This window comes from Oncorhynchus tshawytscha, linkage group LG11 (genome assembly GCF_018296145.1).
Source record: "Oncorhynchus tshawytscha isolate Ot180627B linkage group LG11, Otsh_v2.0, whole genome shotgun sequence".
In the NCBI taxonomy this organism is placed as follows: domain Eukaryota; kingdom Metazoa; phylum Chordata; class Actinopteri; order Salmoniformes; family Salmonidae; genus Oncorhynchus; species Oncorhynchus tshawytscha.
The window spans coordinates 46,952,383-46,971,788 of NC_056439.1; the positions used below are offsets into that span (position 1 = coordinate 46,952,383).

Sequence of the window (19,406 nt, forward strand, 5' to 3'; positions counted from 1 at the left end):
CTTTCACCCTTGAATGATGCCCCCCCCCACACACACACACACACACACACACACACACACACACACACATACACACACACACACACACACACACACGAACACACACTTTCACAAACGCTGCTGCTACTCTGTTTATTATAAATCCTGATTGCCTCATACTGTACTCATACTGACATGTATATATCACCTAAACTACCTCGTAACCCTGCACATATACATGATTGGTCAAGAATCCTCATTTTCCAAGCGTTATGCATTTCTCCACCCTGTATAGTAAATATACATTACAGCCCTTAGGGTTTATTACAGTAGGTCAGTTAGGACATTAACAGATTAACAGGTGCCCCTATTGCTTGCTTTGCTCACTTATTCCTTCCTTAGTTTGTTGAAAGGCTTATGGAGCGAGCACCTCAAACTACGCAACAGTTTCTAATTTAGGGCGAGCACCTCAAACTACGCAACAGTTTCTAATTTAGGGCGAGCACCTCAAACTACGCAACCGTTTCTAATTTAGGACGAGCACCTCAAACTACGCAACAGTTTCTAATTTAGGGCGAGCACCTCAAACTACACAACAGTTTCTAATTTAGGGCGAGCACCTCAAACTACGCAACCGTTTCTAATTTAGGGCGAGCACCTCAAACTACGCAACCGTTTCTAATTTAGGGCGAGCACCTCAAACTACGCAACAGTTTCTAATTTAGGGCGAGCACCTCAAACTACACAACAGTTTCTAATTTAGGGCGAGCACCTCAAACTACGCAACAGTTTCTAATTTAGGGCGAGCACCTCAAACTACGCAACCGTTTCTAATTTAGGGCGAGCACCTCAAACTACGCAACCGTTTCTAATTTAGGGCGAGCACCTCAAACTACGCAACCGTTTCTAATTTAGGGCGAGCACCTCAAACTACGCAACAGTTTCTAATTTAGGGCGAGCACCTCAAACTACGCAACCGTTTCTAATTTAGGGCGAGCACCTCAAACTACGCAACCGTTTCTAATTTAGGGCGAGCACCTCAAACTACGCAACAGTTTCTAATTTAGGGCGAGCAAAGGGAAGGTTTGTAAAGGGAAGGTTCCGTACCGAAATAGATAGTGCTGACTGTGCCATCTACATTGTTCTGTAAACTGTACAATCAACATTGTTGAACAAGGAGAGACACAACGTCTCACATCGTTATTGTCTTGGTCCTATTAATAGTTCATGCTCAGGCATTATAGGGAAGACATCCTCCTCCCTCATGTGGTACCCTTCCTGCAGGCTCATGCTGACATGACCCTCCAGCATGACAATGCCACCAGCCATACTGCTCGTTCTGTGCATGATTTCCTGCAAGACAGGAATGTCAGTGTTCTGCCATGGCCAGCGAAGAGCCTGGATCTCAATCCCATTGAGCACGTCTGGGACCTGTTGGATCGGAGGGTGGGGGATGGGGCTAGGGCCATTCCCCCCAGAAATGTCTAAATGGCTTCCCAAGGTAGGCCAACTGACCAAGGTAGAGCAACTTCCCAAGGTAGAGCAACTTCCAAAGGTAGAGCGACTTCCCAAGGTAGGCCAGCTGCCCAAGGTAGGCCAGCTTCCCAAGGTAGGCCAACTTCCCAAGGTAGGCCATCTGCCCAAGGTAGGCCATCTGCCCAAGGTAGAGTAACTTCCCATGGTAGGCCAACTGCCCAAGGTAGGCCAACTTTATTCCTGTGGCTCGCCCATTTTGTTGGTGAGGATATGGCAGGCATGACTCAGGTGGCTCTTGGACTCATAAATGATTCATGACTCATACTCTGACTCATGTCAATTGAATGACTCTGACTCAAGTCAAGTTTCATATCATTCCTATGACTGAATAGCCTCCATGCTAAGATTTCAAAATACCTGTTCAGCAGGTACATCGTTAATATGACAGACTTTCTCGCAGGGAGACGCCAAGCACCAAGTTCATTAGCAATCATCTTACAATAACCTAGGTAATAAAATGAACATATAGCCACTTTGTAGTACATGTTATTACCGTTTTTATGGGCCAGTTTTTATGGGCCAAACTGTAGTCCTACTACCAATGATTCTTATTTCCAAGGTCTATACAGTAAATGCTCTAGCAAATATACAGCAACGATCACCACAAATAAGCACACCAGAAACCTGAAAACACCATCCAGCCTGGAACTGAGTGAGTAATGTTTAGTCTGAAGCTAAACTCAGCAACAACAAACAACGTCCCTTTTTCAGGACCCTGTCTTTCAAAGATCATTCGTAAAAATCAAAATAACTTCACAGATCTTCATTGTAAAGGGTTTAAAACGGCTTCCCATGCTTGTTCAATGAACCACAAACAATTCATGAACATGCACCTGTGGAACGGTCGTTAAGACACTAACAGCTTATAGACCGTAGGCAATTAAGGTCACAGTTATGAAAACGTAGGACACTAAAGAGGCCTTTGTATTGACTCTGAAAAACACCAAAAGAAAGAGGCTCATGGTCCCTGCTTATCTGCGTGAATGTGCCTTAGGCATGCTGCAGGGAGGCATGAGGACTGCAGATGTGGCCAGGGCAATAAATTGCAATGTCCATACTGTGAGATGCCTAAGACAGCGCTACAGGGAGACAGGATGGACAGCTGATCGTCCTCGCAGTGGCAGACCACGTATAACAACACCTGCACAGGATCAGTACATCCGAACATCACACCTGCGGGACAGGTACAGGATGGGAACAACAACTGCCCGAGTTACACCAGGAACCCACAATCCCTCCATCAGTGCTCAGACTGTCCGCAATAGGCTGAGAGAAGCTGGACTGAGAGCTTGTAGGCCTGTTGTAAGGCAGGCCCTCACCAGACATCATCGCTAACAACGTCGCCTATGGGCACAAACCCACCGTCGCTGGACCAGACAGGACTGACAAAAAGTGCTATTCACTGACGAGTTGCGGTTTTGTCTCACCAGGGGTGATGGTCGGATTCACGTTTATCGTCAAAGGAATGAGCGTTACGCCGAGGCCTGTACTGTGGAACAGGATCAATTTGGAGGTGCAGGGTCTGTCATGGTCTGGGGCGGTGTGTCACAGCATCATCGGACTGAGCTTGTTGTCATTGCAGGCAATCTCAACGCTGTGCGTTAAAGGGAAGACATCCTCCTCCCTCATGTAGTACCCTTCCTGCAGGCGCATCCTGACATGACCCTCCAGCATGACAATGCCATCAGCCAAACTGCTCGTTCTGTGCATGATGTCCTGCAAGACAGGAATGTCAGTGTTCTGCCATGGCCAGTGAAGAGCACGGATCTCAATCCCATTGAGCACGTCTGGGACCTATTGGATCGGAGGGTGAGGGCTAGGGCCATTCCCCACAGAAATATCCGGGAACTTGCAGGTGCCTTGGTGGAATTCTGGGGTAACATCTCACAGCAAGTCTGGTGCAGTCCATGAGGAGGAGATGCACTGCAGTACTTAATGCAGCTGGTGGCCACACCAGATACTGACTGATACTTTTGATTTTTGAGTTTACTTTTAAAGCCAAGAAGAAAAATAAATTACAATGATATATTATACTTTATAAGGACTGAATGCTAAGTTAAGGCTACCAAACTTGCTATTGGACAGAACAGATCCGGCTGCAACTTCAATTAGCACTGAGGTGTGAAGTGAGAGACGTCAAAGCCATTGAGCCCAACTATGGCAGGAGAGTTTCACAGCCTCCAATCCTTTGAAGCCCCTTCCCTCTGTGTAGAGGTCATTATAATACAGTACCCCTTGGATTAATCTCTATTTTGAACTGATATGCAGCCAGGACACTTCAATTGTAAATTACCTCATTATGAAACCATATTGTTGCTTTGATCACATCAGAAGATATCCTCCTTGCAATCGCCAAAAACACAACAGTCACAGGACAACTTTGTTTGGACGTCGTAAAGGACCCGTCGCCGAAACTGAAGAGATATAGCTAGCTAACGACTTCCTTTTCTATGTGGAAAAAAACAGTAGACAGAGACTTGCTTGCTACGTTAGCTAGCTAGCTGGGATTTTCTATAAGGAATCTGCCTCCTGAAAAAAGCTTCTCCCAAGTGGGTGTGACACCTACTCCCGTTGCCTGCTGGACTGCTGCTTGGATTCCACCTCGTGATCCGTTCACTGTCTGCCATGGCCTGTCTCCCCCTGTCTGGTACAGGAAACCCAGCCACACTCCCCCCTCTCCCCCAAGCTTTCTCTCGCCTCCAGCACATACACACTGTTGGGACGAGTGACTCTTTGAACTTACAATGGCTAGCCCCAAGTCGTTATATTTCTTTCTTGTGCTTTATGCTATTTGCCTCATGACTCTTGCGTGTTGACTATGAACTTGCTTGTTTACCCGACCGTGGGACAGACTATGTTTGTTCCCACACTCGGGACTCTGACTCTCTATTGGTTACACGGACTCTTGGCCTCCCATCCTATTCTAACCACCTCTCACTGGCTTTGTATTCATGTTACTTTATGAAATTGCTGTACAATATGATCTCGTTGCCATTTGATGCACATTTAAATGTCATAGAAAATTAAAACTGCAGAGCTCTCCCTGTCCTCTACCATGCCCTGATTGTATTACTGCTGATGATATCTGGAAATGTGTACGTACATCCTGGCCCATCTACTGTTGCTAGCCCCAATTCTGACTTGTGCTCTGATTTCTGCTTCTCTGATTACTGCTCTAGTAAAAACCTGGGTTTTCTGCTGGTTATCACTAGAAGTTTGTTACTTAAAATGTATCAATTGAAAGTGTGGGTTCACAGCTCTAATCCAGATGTGTTGGTCATTACTGAGATGTGGTAAGAAAGAGTGTTTTGAACACTGATGTTAACATTTCTGGTTATAATGTTTTTCGGCAAGACAGATCTTCCAAAGTTGGTGGAGTGTCAATCAAGGAACATCTTCAGTGCTCCGTTGTCTCCACCAAGTCTGTCCCCAAACAATTTGATTTGCTGGTTTTAAGCATGAAACAAATATATCGTTGTTGACTGTTGCTTGGTGTTATCGTCCTCCATCAGCACCGGCCTGTACCCTACCTGCCCTAAACTCTCTCCTGGCCCCATACACTAAGTCTGAATTTGACCTGCTAAGTGACCTAAACTGGGACATGCTTAAACCACCTGACCAAGTCCTAAAGCAATGGGACTCCCTACATTTTTATCAGAGTATTACCAATCCCACAAGGTATGACTCCAAACACCCAGAAAAGGCTACTCTCCTTGATGTTATCCTCACAAATAATCCTGATAGATATCAGTCTGGTGTTTTCTGTAATGACCTTAGTGATCACTGTTTTACAGCCTGTGTTCGTAATGGCTGCTCAGTGAAACGACCTGTCCTGATTTGTCAAAGACGCTTGCTAAAATAACTTTAATGAGCAAGCCTTCCTTCATGACCTGGCCTCTGTAAATTGGTATAGAATCAGCTTGATCCCCTCTGTCGAAGATGCCTGGACCTTCTTTTTTGATATTTTCAGTGAAATTGTTAACAAACACGCCCCCATAAAGAAAATGAGAATTAAAAACAGGTTCAGCCCCTGGTTCAACCGTGATCTGGCAAAGTTACTCCACCTCAAGAATTTCATTTGGCGAAAGGCTCGGCACACACATACTAAGGCTGACTGGCTCTAGTTCAGGTAAAATAGAAATAAGTGCTCTCAGGCTATCCAGAAGGCCAAAGTTAGTTACTTTAAGGAGTTCTCTCTTTGTGGGTCTAACCCCAAGAAGTTTTGGAAAACGGTTGAAAAGCTGAAGAATAAACCCTCTTCTTTACACTTGCCCATGTTACTTAATATTAATGATTTGGTTGTTACTGACAAGGAGCACATGCGGAAGTCTTCAATCATCACTTCATTAAGTCAGGATTTCTATTTGACTCAGCAATGCCTCCTTGCCTGTCCAACATTTCCTCACCTCCCACCCCTTCTCATGCGACTAGCCCCGATGCTCCTCCCTCTTTTTCCCCTGCCCTGCTACAAAGTTTCTCCCTGCAAGCGGTCACTGAGTCTCAGGTGTTTGGAAGACAACCACGGTGCATCCTTTATTTCAAAGGGGAGATCAAGCCGATCTTAACTGTTATTGGCCAATTTCTATTTTGCCCTGTTTATCAAAAGTGTTGGAAAAACTTGTCAATAATCAACTGACTGGCTTTCTTGATGTCTATAGTATTCTATCTGGTATGCAATCTGGTTTCCGCTCAGGTTATGGATGTGTCACTGCAACCTTAAAGGTCCTAAATTATATTACCATTGCCCTTGATTCTAAGCAATGTTGTGCTTCTATTTTTATTGACTTGGCCATAGTTTTTGATACGGTAGACCATTTCATTCTTGTGGGCCGGCTAAGGAGTATTAGTGTCTCTGAGGGGTCTTTGGCCTGGTTTGCTAACCACCTCTCTCAAAGAGTGCAGTGTATAAAGTCAGAATATCTGCTGTCTCAGCCACTGCCTGTCACCAAGGGAGTACCCCAAGTCTCGATCCTAGGACCCACAATCTTCTCAATTTACCTCAACAACATAGCTCAGGCAGTAGGAAGATCTCTCATCCATTTATATGCAGATGATAGTCTTATACTCAGCTGGCCCCTCCCAGGATTTTGTGTTAAATGCTCAAAGCTTTCTTAGTGCCCAACAAGATTTCTCTGCCCTTAACTTTGTTCTGAACACTTCCAAAACAAAGCTCATGTGGTTTGGTAAGAAGAATGCCCCTCTCCACACAGGTGTGAATACTACCTCTGAGGGTTTAGAGCTTGAGGTAGTCAGCTCATACAAGTACTTGGGAGTATGGCTGGAGGATACACTGTCCTTCTCTCAGCACATATCAAAGCTGCAAGCTAAGGTTAAATCAAATCAAATGTATTTATATAGCCCTTCTTACATCAGTTGATATATCAAAGTGCTGTACAGAAACCCAGCCTAAAACCCCAAACAGCAAGCAATGCAGGTGTAGAAGCACGGTGGCTAGGAAAAACTCCCTAGAAAGGCCAAAACCTAGGAAGAATCCTAGAGAGGAACCAGGCTATGTGGGGTGGTCAGTCCTCTTCTGGTTGTGCCGGGTGGAGATTATAACAGAACATGGCCAAGATGTTCAAATGTTCATAAATGACCAGCATGGTCAAATAATAGTAATCACAGTGAACAGGTCAGGTTTCCATAGCCGCAGGCAGAACAGTTGAAACTGGAGCAGCAGCACGGCCAGGTGGACTGGGGACAACAAGGAGTCATCATGCCAGGTAGTCCTGAGGCATGGTCCTAGGGCTCAGGTCCTCCGAGAGAGAGAGAAAGAAAGAAAGAGAGAAAGAGAGAATTAGAGGGAGCATACTTAAATTCACACAGGACACAGGATAAGACAGGAGAAATACTCCAGATATAACAGACTGACCCTAGCCCCCCCCGACACATAAACTACTGCAGCATAAATACTGGAGGCTGAGACAGGAGGGGTCAGGAGACACTGTGGCCCCATCCGATCATATCCCCAGATAGGGCCAAACAGGCAGGATATAACCCCACCCACATTGCCAAAGCACAGCCCCCACACCACTAGTTTAAATCTAGTTTCCTCTATCGTAATCGCTCCTCTTTCACCCCAGCTGCCAAACTAACCCTGATTCAGATGATATCCTACCCATTCTAGATTACAGATACATAATTTATAGATTGGCAGGTAAAGGTGCTCTCGAGCGGCTAGATGTTCTTTACCATTTGGCCATCAGATTTGCCACCAATGCTCCTTGTAGGACACATCACTGCACTCTATACTCCTCTGTAAACTGGTCATCTCTGTATACTCATCTCTGTATACTGCTTATTTATAAAAACCCTCTTAGTCCTCACTCCCCCCTATCTGAGATACCTACTGCAGCCTTCATCCTCCACATACAACACCCATTCTGTCACTTAAATTTTGTTTAAGGTCCCTAAAGCACACACACCCCTGGATCGCTCCTCTTTTCAGTTCGCTGCAGCTCACGACTGGAAGAGCTACAATAAACACTCAAACTGGACAGTTTTCTCTCAATTTTTTCATTACATCTTTTTTTATTTAAATAGGCAAGTCAGTTCAGAACAAATTCTTACTTAAAATGACAGCCTAGGAACAGTAGGTTAACTGCCTTGTTCAGGGGTAGAATGAAAGATTTTTACCTTGTCAGCTCAGGGATTCGATTTAGCAACCTTTCGGTTACAGGCGCAATGCCCTAACCTCTAGGCTACCTGCCTTCCAAAAATCACGGACACTTACTGACAGTTGTAGCTGCTTTGCGTGATATATTGTTGTCTTTACCTTCTTGCCCTTTGTGCTGTTGTCTGTGCCCAATAATGTTTGTACCATGTTTTCTGCTGCTATCATGCGATGCTTCTGCCATGTTGTGTTGCTACCATATAGTTGTCATGTTGTGTTGCTACCGTGCTGTGTTGTCATGTGTTGCTGTCATGCTATGTTGATGTCTTCAGTCTCTATTTGTGTAGTGTTGTGGTGTCTCTCTTGTCATGATGTGTGTTTTGTCCTACATATATATATTTTAATCCCAGCCCCGGTTCCCGCAGGAGGCCTTTAGCATTTTGGTAGGCCCTCATTGTAAACAATAATTTGTTCTTAACTGGCTTGACTAGTTAAATAAAGATGAAATAAAACACTAAAATAGAAGAAATAAACATCTTCTCAATGTGAAGGTTTACTGCAGGTCTTGAATGTACCATGTGACTGCGTGTTTTCTCTCTCTGCACAGGATATTGTTGTTGAAGATGACTTCAACTGTCTCACCTGAGACCAACTTCACAATAGCCGTCTCAAATACCACGACCACCACCAAGTCCAAAGAACAAATACTCACCCAGAGTAAGTGGGAGAGGGTGTCACAGGAGGTTGGTGCCACCTTCATTGGGGAGGACACGCTCATTATAATAGCTGGAGGGGAATCGGTGGAATGCTGTCAGATACATCAAACACATGGTTTGATGCCATTCCATTCGTTCAGTTCTAGCCATTATAATGAGCCGTCCTCCCCTCAGCGGCCTCCATTGGTGTGTGTGTGTGTGTGTGTGTGTGTGTGTGTGTGTGTGTGTGTGTGTGTGTGTGTGTGTGTGACATGTGTACTGTGAGTGCGTGTGTGTGTGTGACGTGTGTGTGACATGTGTACTGTGCGTGTGTGTGAACGTGCGTGTGTGTGTGTGTGTGTGTGTGTGTGTGTGTGTGTGTGTGTGTGTGTGTGTGTGTGTGTGTGTGTGTGTGTGTGTGTGTGTGTGTGTGTGTGTGTGTGTGTGTGTGTGTGTGTGTGTGTGTGTGTGTGTGTGTGTGTGTGTGTGTGTGTGTGTGACATGTGTACTATGAGTGCGTGTGTGTGACACGTGCGTGTGTGTGTGTGTGTGTGTGTGTGTGTGTGTGTGTGTGTGTGTGTGTGTGTGTGTGTGTGTGTGTGTGTGTGTGTGTGTGTGTGTGAGTGACTGTAAATTAGTGTGTGTGTTTTTTTCTCACGTCAGTTTATTTGGAGTTCAAATTAAAAAAGATTCAGTAGTTCAGAAACTATTCAGAATATTTTCTAAATTCCACCAAGTGGTTATCGTCAAAACAAAACTCTTCCCCTATGGAAGTTCAAATCAATTGGATAGTATGGCCTAAGTTAAGATAAGCATGTGCTGATAAATAACATCCCAGTGCGTCACACCATCTAATCATGATGTACTGTAAGGGACGGGCAACAACTGATACTTAACCTTTTCACTAAAGGATACATCTACAATCCCCCCTAAATATGCTACCTATCAACAATGAGAGGCTCAACACAGTATGCAAGATGGCTGACGAAGGAATGTTGATGACAATATACTAAATTACCATTCACTCTCACCAATAAATAACATGTTACCGCTCTGCTCATTTCCTCCAGGTTCAGGGGCTATGATTGCTGTCATCGTAATTGGTATAATTATCCTCCTAACTATACTGCTTGTCATCCTGAAGACATACAACAGGTCAGGCTGCATTCCATATAAATAGGCCTCCATGACATTGACATTCTCAGGGTGTTTTCACACTTAGTTCCTTTCAGCCAATTCTTGTGAACTCACTGTGGTTCACTTCATTTTTTGTTCCAGGTGAACATTCCAAAGGAACTCAGACCCCTCAAAAAAATATTTTTTTAAAAAGTGAACCGAACTGAAACCATCTCTGGAGTTGGTCTGAGTTCAGTTTGCTTGAATTTCTCGATCCGGGTCCCTTTTTTAGGGCAATGTGAACACAAAGCTCCCCAGGTTCGCTTGTCATTATTCCCGCACCTCACACTAGATTACTGCAACACTGTTTCCCCTGCTATAACACCTCACACTAGATTACTGCAACACTGTTTCCCCTGCTATAACCCCTCACACTAGATTACTGCAACACTGTTTCCCCTGCTATAACCCCTCACACTAGATTACTGCAACACTGTTTCCCCTGCTATAACCCCTCACACTAGATTACTGCAACACTGTTTCCCCTGCTATAACCCCTCACACTAGATTACTGCAACACCGTTTCCCCTGTCATAAACCCTCACACTAGATTACTGCAACACCGTTTCCCCTGTCATAAACCCTCACACTAGATTACTGCAACACCGTTTCCCCTGTCATAAACCCTCACACTAGACTACTGCCATAACCCCTCACACTAGACTACTGCCATAACCCCTCACACTAGACTACTGCCATAACCCCTCACACTAGACTACTGCAACACTGTTTCCCCTGCCATAACCCCTCACACTAGACTACTGCCATAACCCCTCACACTAGACTACTGCCATAACCCCTCACACTAGACTACTGCCATAACCCCTCACACTAGACTACTGCCATAACCCCTCACACTAGACTACTGCCATAACCCCTCACACTAGACTACTGCCATAACCCCTCACACTAGACTACTGCCATAACCCCTCACACTAGACTACTGCAACACTGTTTCCCCTGCCATAACCCCTCACACTAGACTACTGCCATAACCCCTCACACTAGACTACTGCAACACTGTTTCCCCTGCCATAACCCCTCACACTAGACTACTGCAACCCCTCCACTTCCCACTGCCATAACCCCTCACACTAGACTACTGCCATAACCCCTCACACTAGACTACTGCAACACTGTTTCCCCTGCCATAACCCCTCACACTAGACTACTGCAACACTGTTTCCCACTGCCATAACCCCTCACACTAGACTACTGCCATAACCCCTCACACTAGACTACTGCCATAACCCCTCACACTAGACTACTGCAACACCGTTTCCCCTGCCATAAAACTCCAGCACACTGGTGATGTTGATGCTTCTGAACATTTCATGGGTCTCAGAAAATATCTGTGCTATAACAAATAACATTTTAGCACATTTACTATTGAATTGTATATATTGTCCTAATCCAGGTGGTATTGACTGTATATGTTGTCCTAATGCAGATGGTATTGACTGTATATGTTGTTCTAATCCAGATGGTATTGACTGTATATGTTGTTCTAATCCAGATGGTATTGACTGTATATGTTGTCCTAATCCAGATGGTATTGACTGTATATGTTGTCCTAATCCAGATGGCATTGATTTTATATGTTGTCCTAATGCAGATGGTATTGACTGTATATGTTGTTCTAATCCAGATGGTGTTGACTGTATATGTTGTTCTAATCCAGATGGTATTGACTGTATATGTTGTCCTAATCCAGATGGTTTTAACTGTATATGTTGTCCTAATCTAGATGGTATCGATTGTATATGTTGTCTTAATGCAGAAGTCGCTGACTTTTCCTGATTATTCATTAGAAATGAACTAACATTTAAAAATGCAATTTATAACTACAGTATGTGGGCTTAGAGTTTTTCCTGGTCAGGTGACAAGGTCAGGGAAATCTCTGGGTCCTAAAGTTGACTTTTAGAATAGAATAATTTAGGACAATTATTTTTAAGGCGTTTGGATAAAAAAATTTTTTAACATATCAACCGTCTTTCCCTTTCATTAGGCGGACACATGCTTCCAGAGTGCTGGGTGGGGGCTCCAAAGGACCACCTCGTCAGAAGATGTCTTCCTCTACAGTGCAGACCAGCATACCCTTGGGAAATCTAGGAGCCAGCTATCTGTCTGGCAGCTTTGCTCTGTCAGAAAATGGATTCCGGCTACCCCGAGTGGAACTAAGTAGCCTGGACCAAAACAACTTGGAGCAGCAGAGTACGGGGAGCAATTCGACAGTGGTCACCATGCATGATACTCCATCACTGGGAAATACATAGCAGGCCTCTAATTTATTGGACAGGTAACAAAGTCAGCATATCATGCTCGAAAACAAATGATGAACAAAGTGGTGCCATAGGGAGGCAATGGACATCTGTGGCCACTCCTGTGGACATAAACGACTGCTTTCTTGACTATAGTGTTCAGAACATGGAAGCAATTATCCTGCTGTCTGTGCATTTATAGCTGTGCTTCCAACAACCATGAGGATAAGCGTTGGAGGAGACATGTCTAGTTATTGTGTGTACAATTGTGTGTAAAATTCTACGGGAGGGAGTTGTTGACAGGGGTTTTGAATTGATTCACATTACTCTGATGTGTGTTTTGTAACAATAATGTTGTTATGGTTATCACCATGCAGGCGAAAATCACCAGAATGTTTCTGTGAAAAGTCAATAATAGTTTGAACCCAGTGGAGCTCTAGATAGCAGAAAATTATGAAAATAGGAAGTCCTAACTAGTTTGCACTTTACACCTATCCTGTCCTGTGATTGTTTGGTTTGTTGTTCTTTCATTGAAATGAATACTGAAAATAAATGTTGATATTTCTAAAAGTGTTTGCGTGTTTCAGCTTGAACATGATTAAATCTGCATTTCACTATTTAGCGGACAGTTGTATAGAACAACTAGGTGAGTTGGTGACATTTTTCACTTCATATTCACTTTTTATATCACTGCCTAAATTTGTTAGAAAATGAACGGATTCACTTGGATGTAGTAAATCTATATCCGAAAATAGCGAAATGGCTGGAGCCTCTGTCAAGCCTGAGAACAACATCAGTTTTGATGAAAAGATCGATGACAAGATCAATCAATCAAACGTATTTAAAAAGCCCTTTTCACATCAGCCGATGCCACAAAGGGCTATACAGAAACCCAGCCTAAAACCCCAGACAGCATGCAAAGATAACACTTGCCTAATTATAAGATGCACACATCAAACAATAGAAAAGTACACAGTATGTATTTACTTTAAACGGCAGGTCAACAGGAGGTATATTTTTTCCTGGATGACTGGCAAATGAAAGATTTGGCGCCCTCATCTGATGGAAAGTAGACAATAGGCAATAGTAGGCAATTTTGAGTCTGCAATTGAGCTTAATGAGCTGCAATTGCAATGCATTTGGGCGTAGTTTACGATGTTATATTAAATTGATTAAGACCATCACACTTGAACAAAATAGATATTTTAGTTATTTTAGTTGTATGCTCTATGAAGCCGCAGTTAGCTTCTGAAATGAACTGTCAGATATAATTACTAGCTTTGAAGGAGTATCCAGCCAACGTTGCAGAACTGTTTACCATACTGTAGATGACTTGAATGCTACTCAGTACTTTTGTTTATGGTGTCCGTAGGTAAGTAGCTAGCTAGCATGTCTAGTAGACTACCGTATTGCTCTCTATCAATCCTCAAGCAGTCTGGATTTAATCATTAATTTAGCTAGCAAATTAAAGTCAAAATGTATTCACTTTAAAAAAATTAACACTAGCTTTCAAGCAAATTATAATACTTTGAATATATTTACATGATTGTTCAACTTGCACATTTTTAACAGTTCAACAGACCTAAGGTAAGGCATGCTAGTGTTATCATGTGGAATGTGGGGACACATGTCTAACACCTCTTTTTATATTTTACACCACCAGCAGTGCTGTCTGTCCAATATGAGTACCCATTTCAACTGAAATTGTGTTGGTCATAGACTTCTGTGACTTTGAATCATATTTAGGCTAGTTAAGAAAGATGGTCGACAGACAGGTTATTGACAGACAGGTACTTTGCCTCCTGCTGATACAGTAGCTGTGCTGTGGGGCTGCACCAACCCATATCCGAAGAGAAGCACAGAGGGGATTGAACATGTTAAAAGGGAGATTAAGTTTCATCAGTTCCTGGCTGACGTTAAGTTCCTGTTTTTAAACATTAAGGTAAATTTACACCTGTATTTGGAGAGAGACTAAAACAGTTTCATTTATTATTCTACAGTGCATTCGGAAAGTGTTCAGACCCCTTTACTTTTTCCACATTTTGTCACATTACAGCCTTGTTCTAAAGTTGATTAAATAGTTTTTTCCCCCCCTCATCAGTCTACACACAATACCCTGTAATGACAAAGCAAAAACAAATTTGCAGGAATTTTTGATCATGTATAAAATTAAAATAAAAAGCTAATATCACATTTACATAAGTATTCAGATGCTTTACTCAGTACTTTGTTGAAGTACCTTTGGCAGCAATTACAGCCTCGAGTCTTATTGGGTATGAGCTACAAGCTTGGCACACCTGTATTTTGGGAGTTTCTCCTATTCTTCTCTGCAGATCCTCTCAAGCTCTGTCAGGTTGGATGGGGAGCGTTGCTGTACAGCTATTTTCAGGTCTCTCCAGAGATGTTCGATCGGGTTCAAGTCCGGGCTCTGGCTGGGCCGCCAAAGGACATTCAGAGACTTGTCCCGAAGCCACTCCTGCATTGTCTTGACTGGGTGCTTAGGGTCGTTGTCTTGTTGAAAGGTGAACCTTCGCCCCAGTCTGAGGTCTTGAGCACTCCTTCATCAAGGATCTTTGCTCCATTCATCTTTCCCCGGATCCTGACTAGTCTCCCAGTCCCTGCGGCTGAAAAACATCCCCACAGCATTATGCTGCCACCATCATGCTTCACCGTAGGGATTGTACCAGGTTTCCTCCAGACGTGATGCTTGGCATTCAGGTCAAAGAGTTCAATGTTGGTTTCATCAGACCAGAGAATCTTGTTTTTCATGGTCTAAGAGTCCTTTAGGTGCCTTTTGGCAAACTCCAAGCGGGCTGTCATGTGCCCTTTACTGAGGAGTGGCTTCTGTCTGGCCACTCTACCATAAAGGCCTGATTGGTGGAGTGCTGCAAAGATGGTTGTCCTTCTGGAAGGTTCTCCCATCTCCACAGAGATACTCTGGAGCTCTGTCAGAGTGACCATCGGGTTCTTGGTCACCTCCCTGATTGCTCAGTTTGGCCGGGTAGCCAGCTCTAGGAAGAGTCTTGGTCGTTCCAAACTTCTTCCATTTAAGAATTTAGAAGGCCACTGTGTTCTTCGTGACCTTCAATGCTGCAGAAAGTGTTTGTACCCTTCCCCAGGGTAAGGTGTGCCTCGACACAATCCTGTCTCAGACCTCTACGGACAATTCCTTCCTCCAAATCATCTCCAATCAATTGAATTTACCACGGGTGGACTCCCATCAAGTTGTAGAAACATCTCAAGGATGATCAATGGAAACAGGATGCACCTGAGCTAAAGTCTCATAGCAAAGGGTCTGAATACTTATTTAAATAAAGTATTTCTGTTTATTTATTTTGTATACATTTGCCAAAATGTCTAAAACCCTGTTTTTGCTATGTCATTATAGGGTAGATTGATGAGGAAATTATTTTATTTAATCCATTTTAGAATAAGGCTGTCAGGTAACAAAATGTGGAAAAAGGACCGGGTCTGAATACTGTCTGAATGCAGTGTATGTACGTTAATTGAAGACCTCACTTTCCATGCTTATCCTGTTCTTTGTAGAGCAGATGTAGCCTATAACAACATGTCCCTTTACATTTGCTGTACCTGATTGCATTCCTACTGCATCAGAGTGGGTCCTTGGTGTACTACTTCACTCTGGCCACCACAGGTGAGCTACATCTTTAACTAATATGACAAATTGAACTACAGTATGACTGTTTTACACATCGACTGCTCATAATGTCATCCTCTAGGTTTCTTTTATCTCAAAATCACATGATTGACAGCTTTGGCATCATTAAATTGAAGACTGTTATTTTATCAAATCAATTCTCTGTAATTATTATTACGTGATTAAACTAATCAATCTTCAGATTACAAAGTTATAATTTTTCTAATATTACTTTTCAGATATTTTAATATCTGATCAATTAGTCTTATAATTAATGAATTCTTCTTTACCTCACGTTAGTCTCATTCCAAACGTCATAAGTTGTTGGTTATCTGCACGAACCCAGCCTTCACTATAAATCATCCATACATCAATTGTCTTAATCATTTATTTACTAACTAACTAAATAATCACAGAAATGCATAACAAACAAACAGTAGATATGGTTACCTGGAAATGATAGGGGATGTGCCCTAGTGGGCTAAATCGGTATGGCGGCTTGGTAGACAAAGGGACTGAGAAGGGCGCAAAAGACCGAGCACACTACACAGTTGATAATTATATTGATAGAAATACTAATCCTTTGCACATGAACGTTCACTCTTTCTGGAATAATTGCAATCGATATATATATATATATTTACGCTCAGTGTGTCGTCATGATCTCTGTTGGAATCGTCTTTCTGTTGGAAAGTTCATCTGAACTTCTCTTTGCGTCCCTGGAGGCTTTCGCGGTTAGAATGGATACTTCAGAGTCCCATTCAGAAATGTTCTTAAAGGACAGATGTTTCGGCGGTTGTCGGTCTTCACATTTCAGGTTGACAAAACTTCTAGCTGCAGACTAGTAATTAGTATCGAAGATTTGCTCTTATTCTGTCGGAATCGATAGTCTCAGAGTTTCAACGACCATTACAACCTTAGCGTATACTGTATTTTTTTATGGTCTCTACTCAAATCTTCGCCCCCTCTGTGATTGAGGTACGCATGGTCTGAAGGGAATTCCTTCAGGTGGGGGTTATATTCGTAACTGTGGAAAAGGGCTGTCCCATAACGCCAGATCAATGTTTGTGCTCATGGGGCATGACTTAGTTCAACTTTAAAGGGAATTGGATTCTCTTTCAATAAACAGTTTAAAATCACATTACATCATTTCACAAATAGTGTTCTAGCTCTGCTGTAATGGTTCAGTGTTCATCTCTCCTCCTCCTCCCCTCATTCAGATCTGTCTCTGGTTGTGCCTGTGACCAACTCCCTCTCCTTCCTGTTCACCCTGCTCACTGGGAAGCGGGGAGGAGTTGCAGGGAAATGTTGTTATAATGTCACCACTTTCCAAACATTATGACACAACATTGTTGTTGCTCTCTGGACAGTTTGGTTAGCTTTAGTACACATTGCATTGAGAATGATTGGTTATTTGGTATGGGCATACAATGCTGGCCTATGGTTGTTTTGGTCATCATATTTTTCACATGCCGTGTGTGTGTGTGTTTGTTTGTTGATGCAGGAGCTGTTGGAGGAATGGTTCTCACCATGGTAGGCATCACTCTCTGCATAGTGAGCCCCATCACTGAGCCTGAAAGCACAGGACAGCAGAATGGTACACAGCTCTCACCGTACAATTAGAAACAGTATATGTAGCAGCACTCCTATTGCATCTATCTCTGGGTGTCTTGCGCGATGACAAAAAAAAAAAGGTCTGGACACATTTTAACAGGTTTTATCTCCTACAATCTAGTTCAAGGTATTGTTTCTAGTCTAAGGTACTTTCCATAGGCTTAGTTATATCATCAATAGATGTGGCTTCATACTACATAACATACTTCTTCAACTACAGTAGTATTTAGGTTGTCCATAGGGTCCAAAACATTTCACAACATTTTGTAACGGAGAATGAAAACAAACTCTTCTTGTTAGACTGTTCGGGTAGTAGGCTCCCTCCCCCGTTTCAAAAGGTTTTATTCCTGCTGTAGATCCAACCCTGACCTCGGCCCCAACCCTGACCTCTGCCCCAACCCTGACCTCTGCCCAACCCTGACCTCGGCCCCACCCTGACCTCTGCCCCAACCCTGACCTCTGCCCCAACCCTGACCTCTGCCCCAACCCTGACCTCTGCCCCAACCCTGACCTCTGCCCCAACCCTCTGACCTCTCTGCCCCAACCCTGACCTCTGCCCCAACCCTGACCTCTGCCACAAACCTGACCTCTGCCACAAACCTGACCTCTGCCACAAACCTGACCTCTGCAACAACCCTGGCCTCTGCCAACCAGGCAGTAGGGATTGGACATTGTGTGAATGAGTATGTAAATTAACTTAGCGGGAACTCAGCATGCACAGTGCTGTGGCTAATCCCATACCTTATAACTACTGTGAGTTCAATTAGGGTTCATTCCAGCCAACTATTCTAGTCATTCTGATGCCATGCTGTGTGAATGCCCATAGAAACACTATAGGACTGCAGAAGACCACAGTCAATGTGTTGGTTTGGAAAACGGACCAACAGGAGTTCAGTTGTTTTAATCAATGCTGCTACTGTGCATCTAGATCACAAACATGACATCATGTTTTTTTATGTATGTAAAGAGCTTATTTTGATATGAAACGGCAAAGTGTTAGGTGCAAAATGATATGTTGGTAGTGTATGTTTTGTGGGAAAAACTGTATTCTGTTTACTGTTGTATTGCACGTTTTATTCAGAAATAATAGCATATGAATTATTTGAGTCAAAATGCTTGTACTGTACAACCACAGAGGACATTGCGGTAGTTTTTTTGTAAGATATGAAGTATTTCATATTGTATATTTCCATTAGATATTAAAGTATATTTTGATCAAACAGAATACTTTACATTCATTGTATGTGTTCTATAACTGAATAATACAGAACCCTATCCTACTTGTTCTCTTATTGTCTCAAAAATACTTCTTCCTGTTTACAATATGTTTGCCGCTTTCCATCAAAGTAAAAGCATTGTGTGTCATGAATATTAATTTTTTAAAGAAACATTACATAGATTACCTGATTACTGTACCACAGTATTTCCTGTAAAATATGTCAATATCATAAAGAATACATTTGCATTTTTGGATTCTTAGTTTACTAATGAAAACAATAGATGGTAGATTATAGAAACAATGATCTTGTTACTCTCCTCCGCTCTCCTCATAAGCCACAGGCCCATTCTGAGAACCGGACTGCTTCATTACGGTGTCTGGTGGAGGGACTGGACTGCTTCATTACGGTGTCTGGTGGAGGGTATGAGGACTGCTTCATTACGGTGTCTGGTGGAGGGTATGAGGACTGCTTCATTACGGTGTCTGGTGGAGTGTCTGGTGGAGGGTGAGGACTGCTTCATTACGGTGTCTGGTGGAGGGACTGGGACTGCTTCATTACGGTGTCTGGTGGAGGGACTGGACTGCTTCATTACGGTGTCTGGTGGAGGGTATGGGGACTGCTTCATTACGGTGTCTGGTGGAGGGTATGAGGACT

At 43.2% G+C, this 19,406-nt stretch overlaps 1 protein-coding gene across 2 annotated transcripts; it reads left to right on the top strand.

Annotated features, from left to right (window-relative positions):
- Nucleotides 1-13,350: 13,350 nt before the first annotated feature.
- Nucleotides 13,351-17,623, top strand: LOC112262081 (transmembrane protein 234-like). Of its 2 annotated transcripts, none has more exons than XR_002955286.2 (4): nt 13,351-13,632; nt 14,075-14,202; nt 15,807-15,915; nt 17,423-17,623. XR_002955286.2 is itself a non-coding variant. In XM_024437775.2 (4 exons), the coding sequence occupies exons 1-4, from the start codon at nt 13,620-13,622 to the stop codon at nt 17,539-17,541; spliced, it is 300 nt and encodes a 99-aa protein (XP_024293543.1). In that variant the 5' UTR covers nt 13,363-13,619; the 3' UTR covers nt 17,542-17,623. The 2 variants fall into 2 exon arrangements, 1 of the variants encoding a protein (XP_024293543.1); XM_024437775.2 differs by having other exon boundaries at nt 13,363-13,632; nt 15,876-15,915.
- Nucleotides 17,624-19,406: the final 1,783 nt, after the last annotated feature.

Excerpts from the sequence above, each read along its gene's own strand:
- LOC112262081 (XM_024437775.2), top strand. Across the intron at positions 14,203-15,875 it reads TCCTGTTTTTAAACATTAAG|AGTGGGTCCTTGGTGTACTA; the intron begins GTAAATTTACAC and ends CTACTGCATCAG. Across the intron at positions 15,916-17,422 it reads CTTCACTCTGGCCACCACAG|GAGCTGTTGGAGGAATGGTT; the intron begins GTGAGCTACATC and ends TTGTTGATGCAG.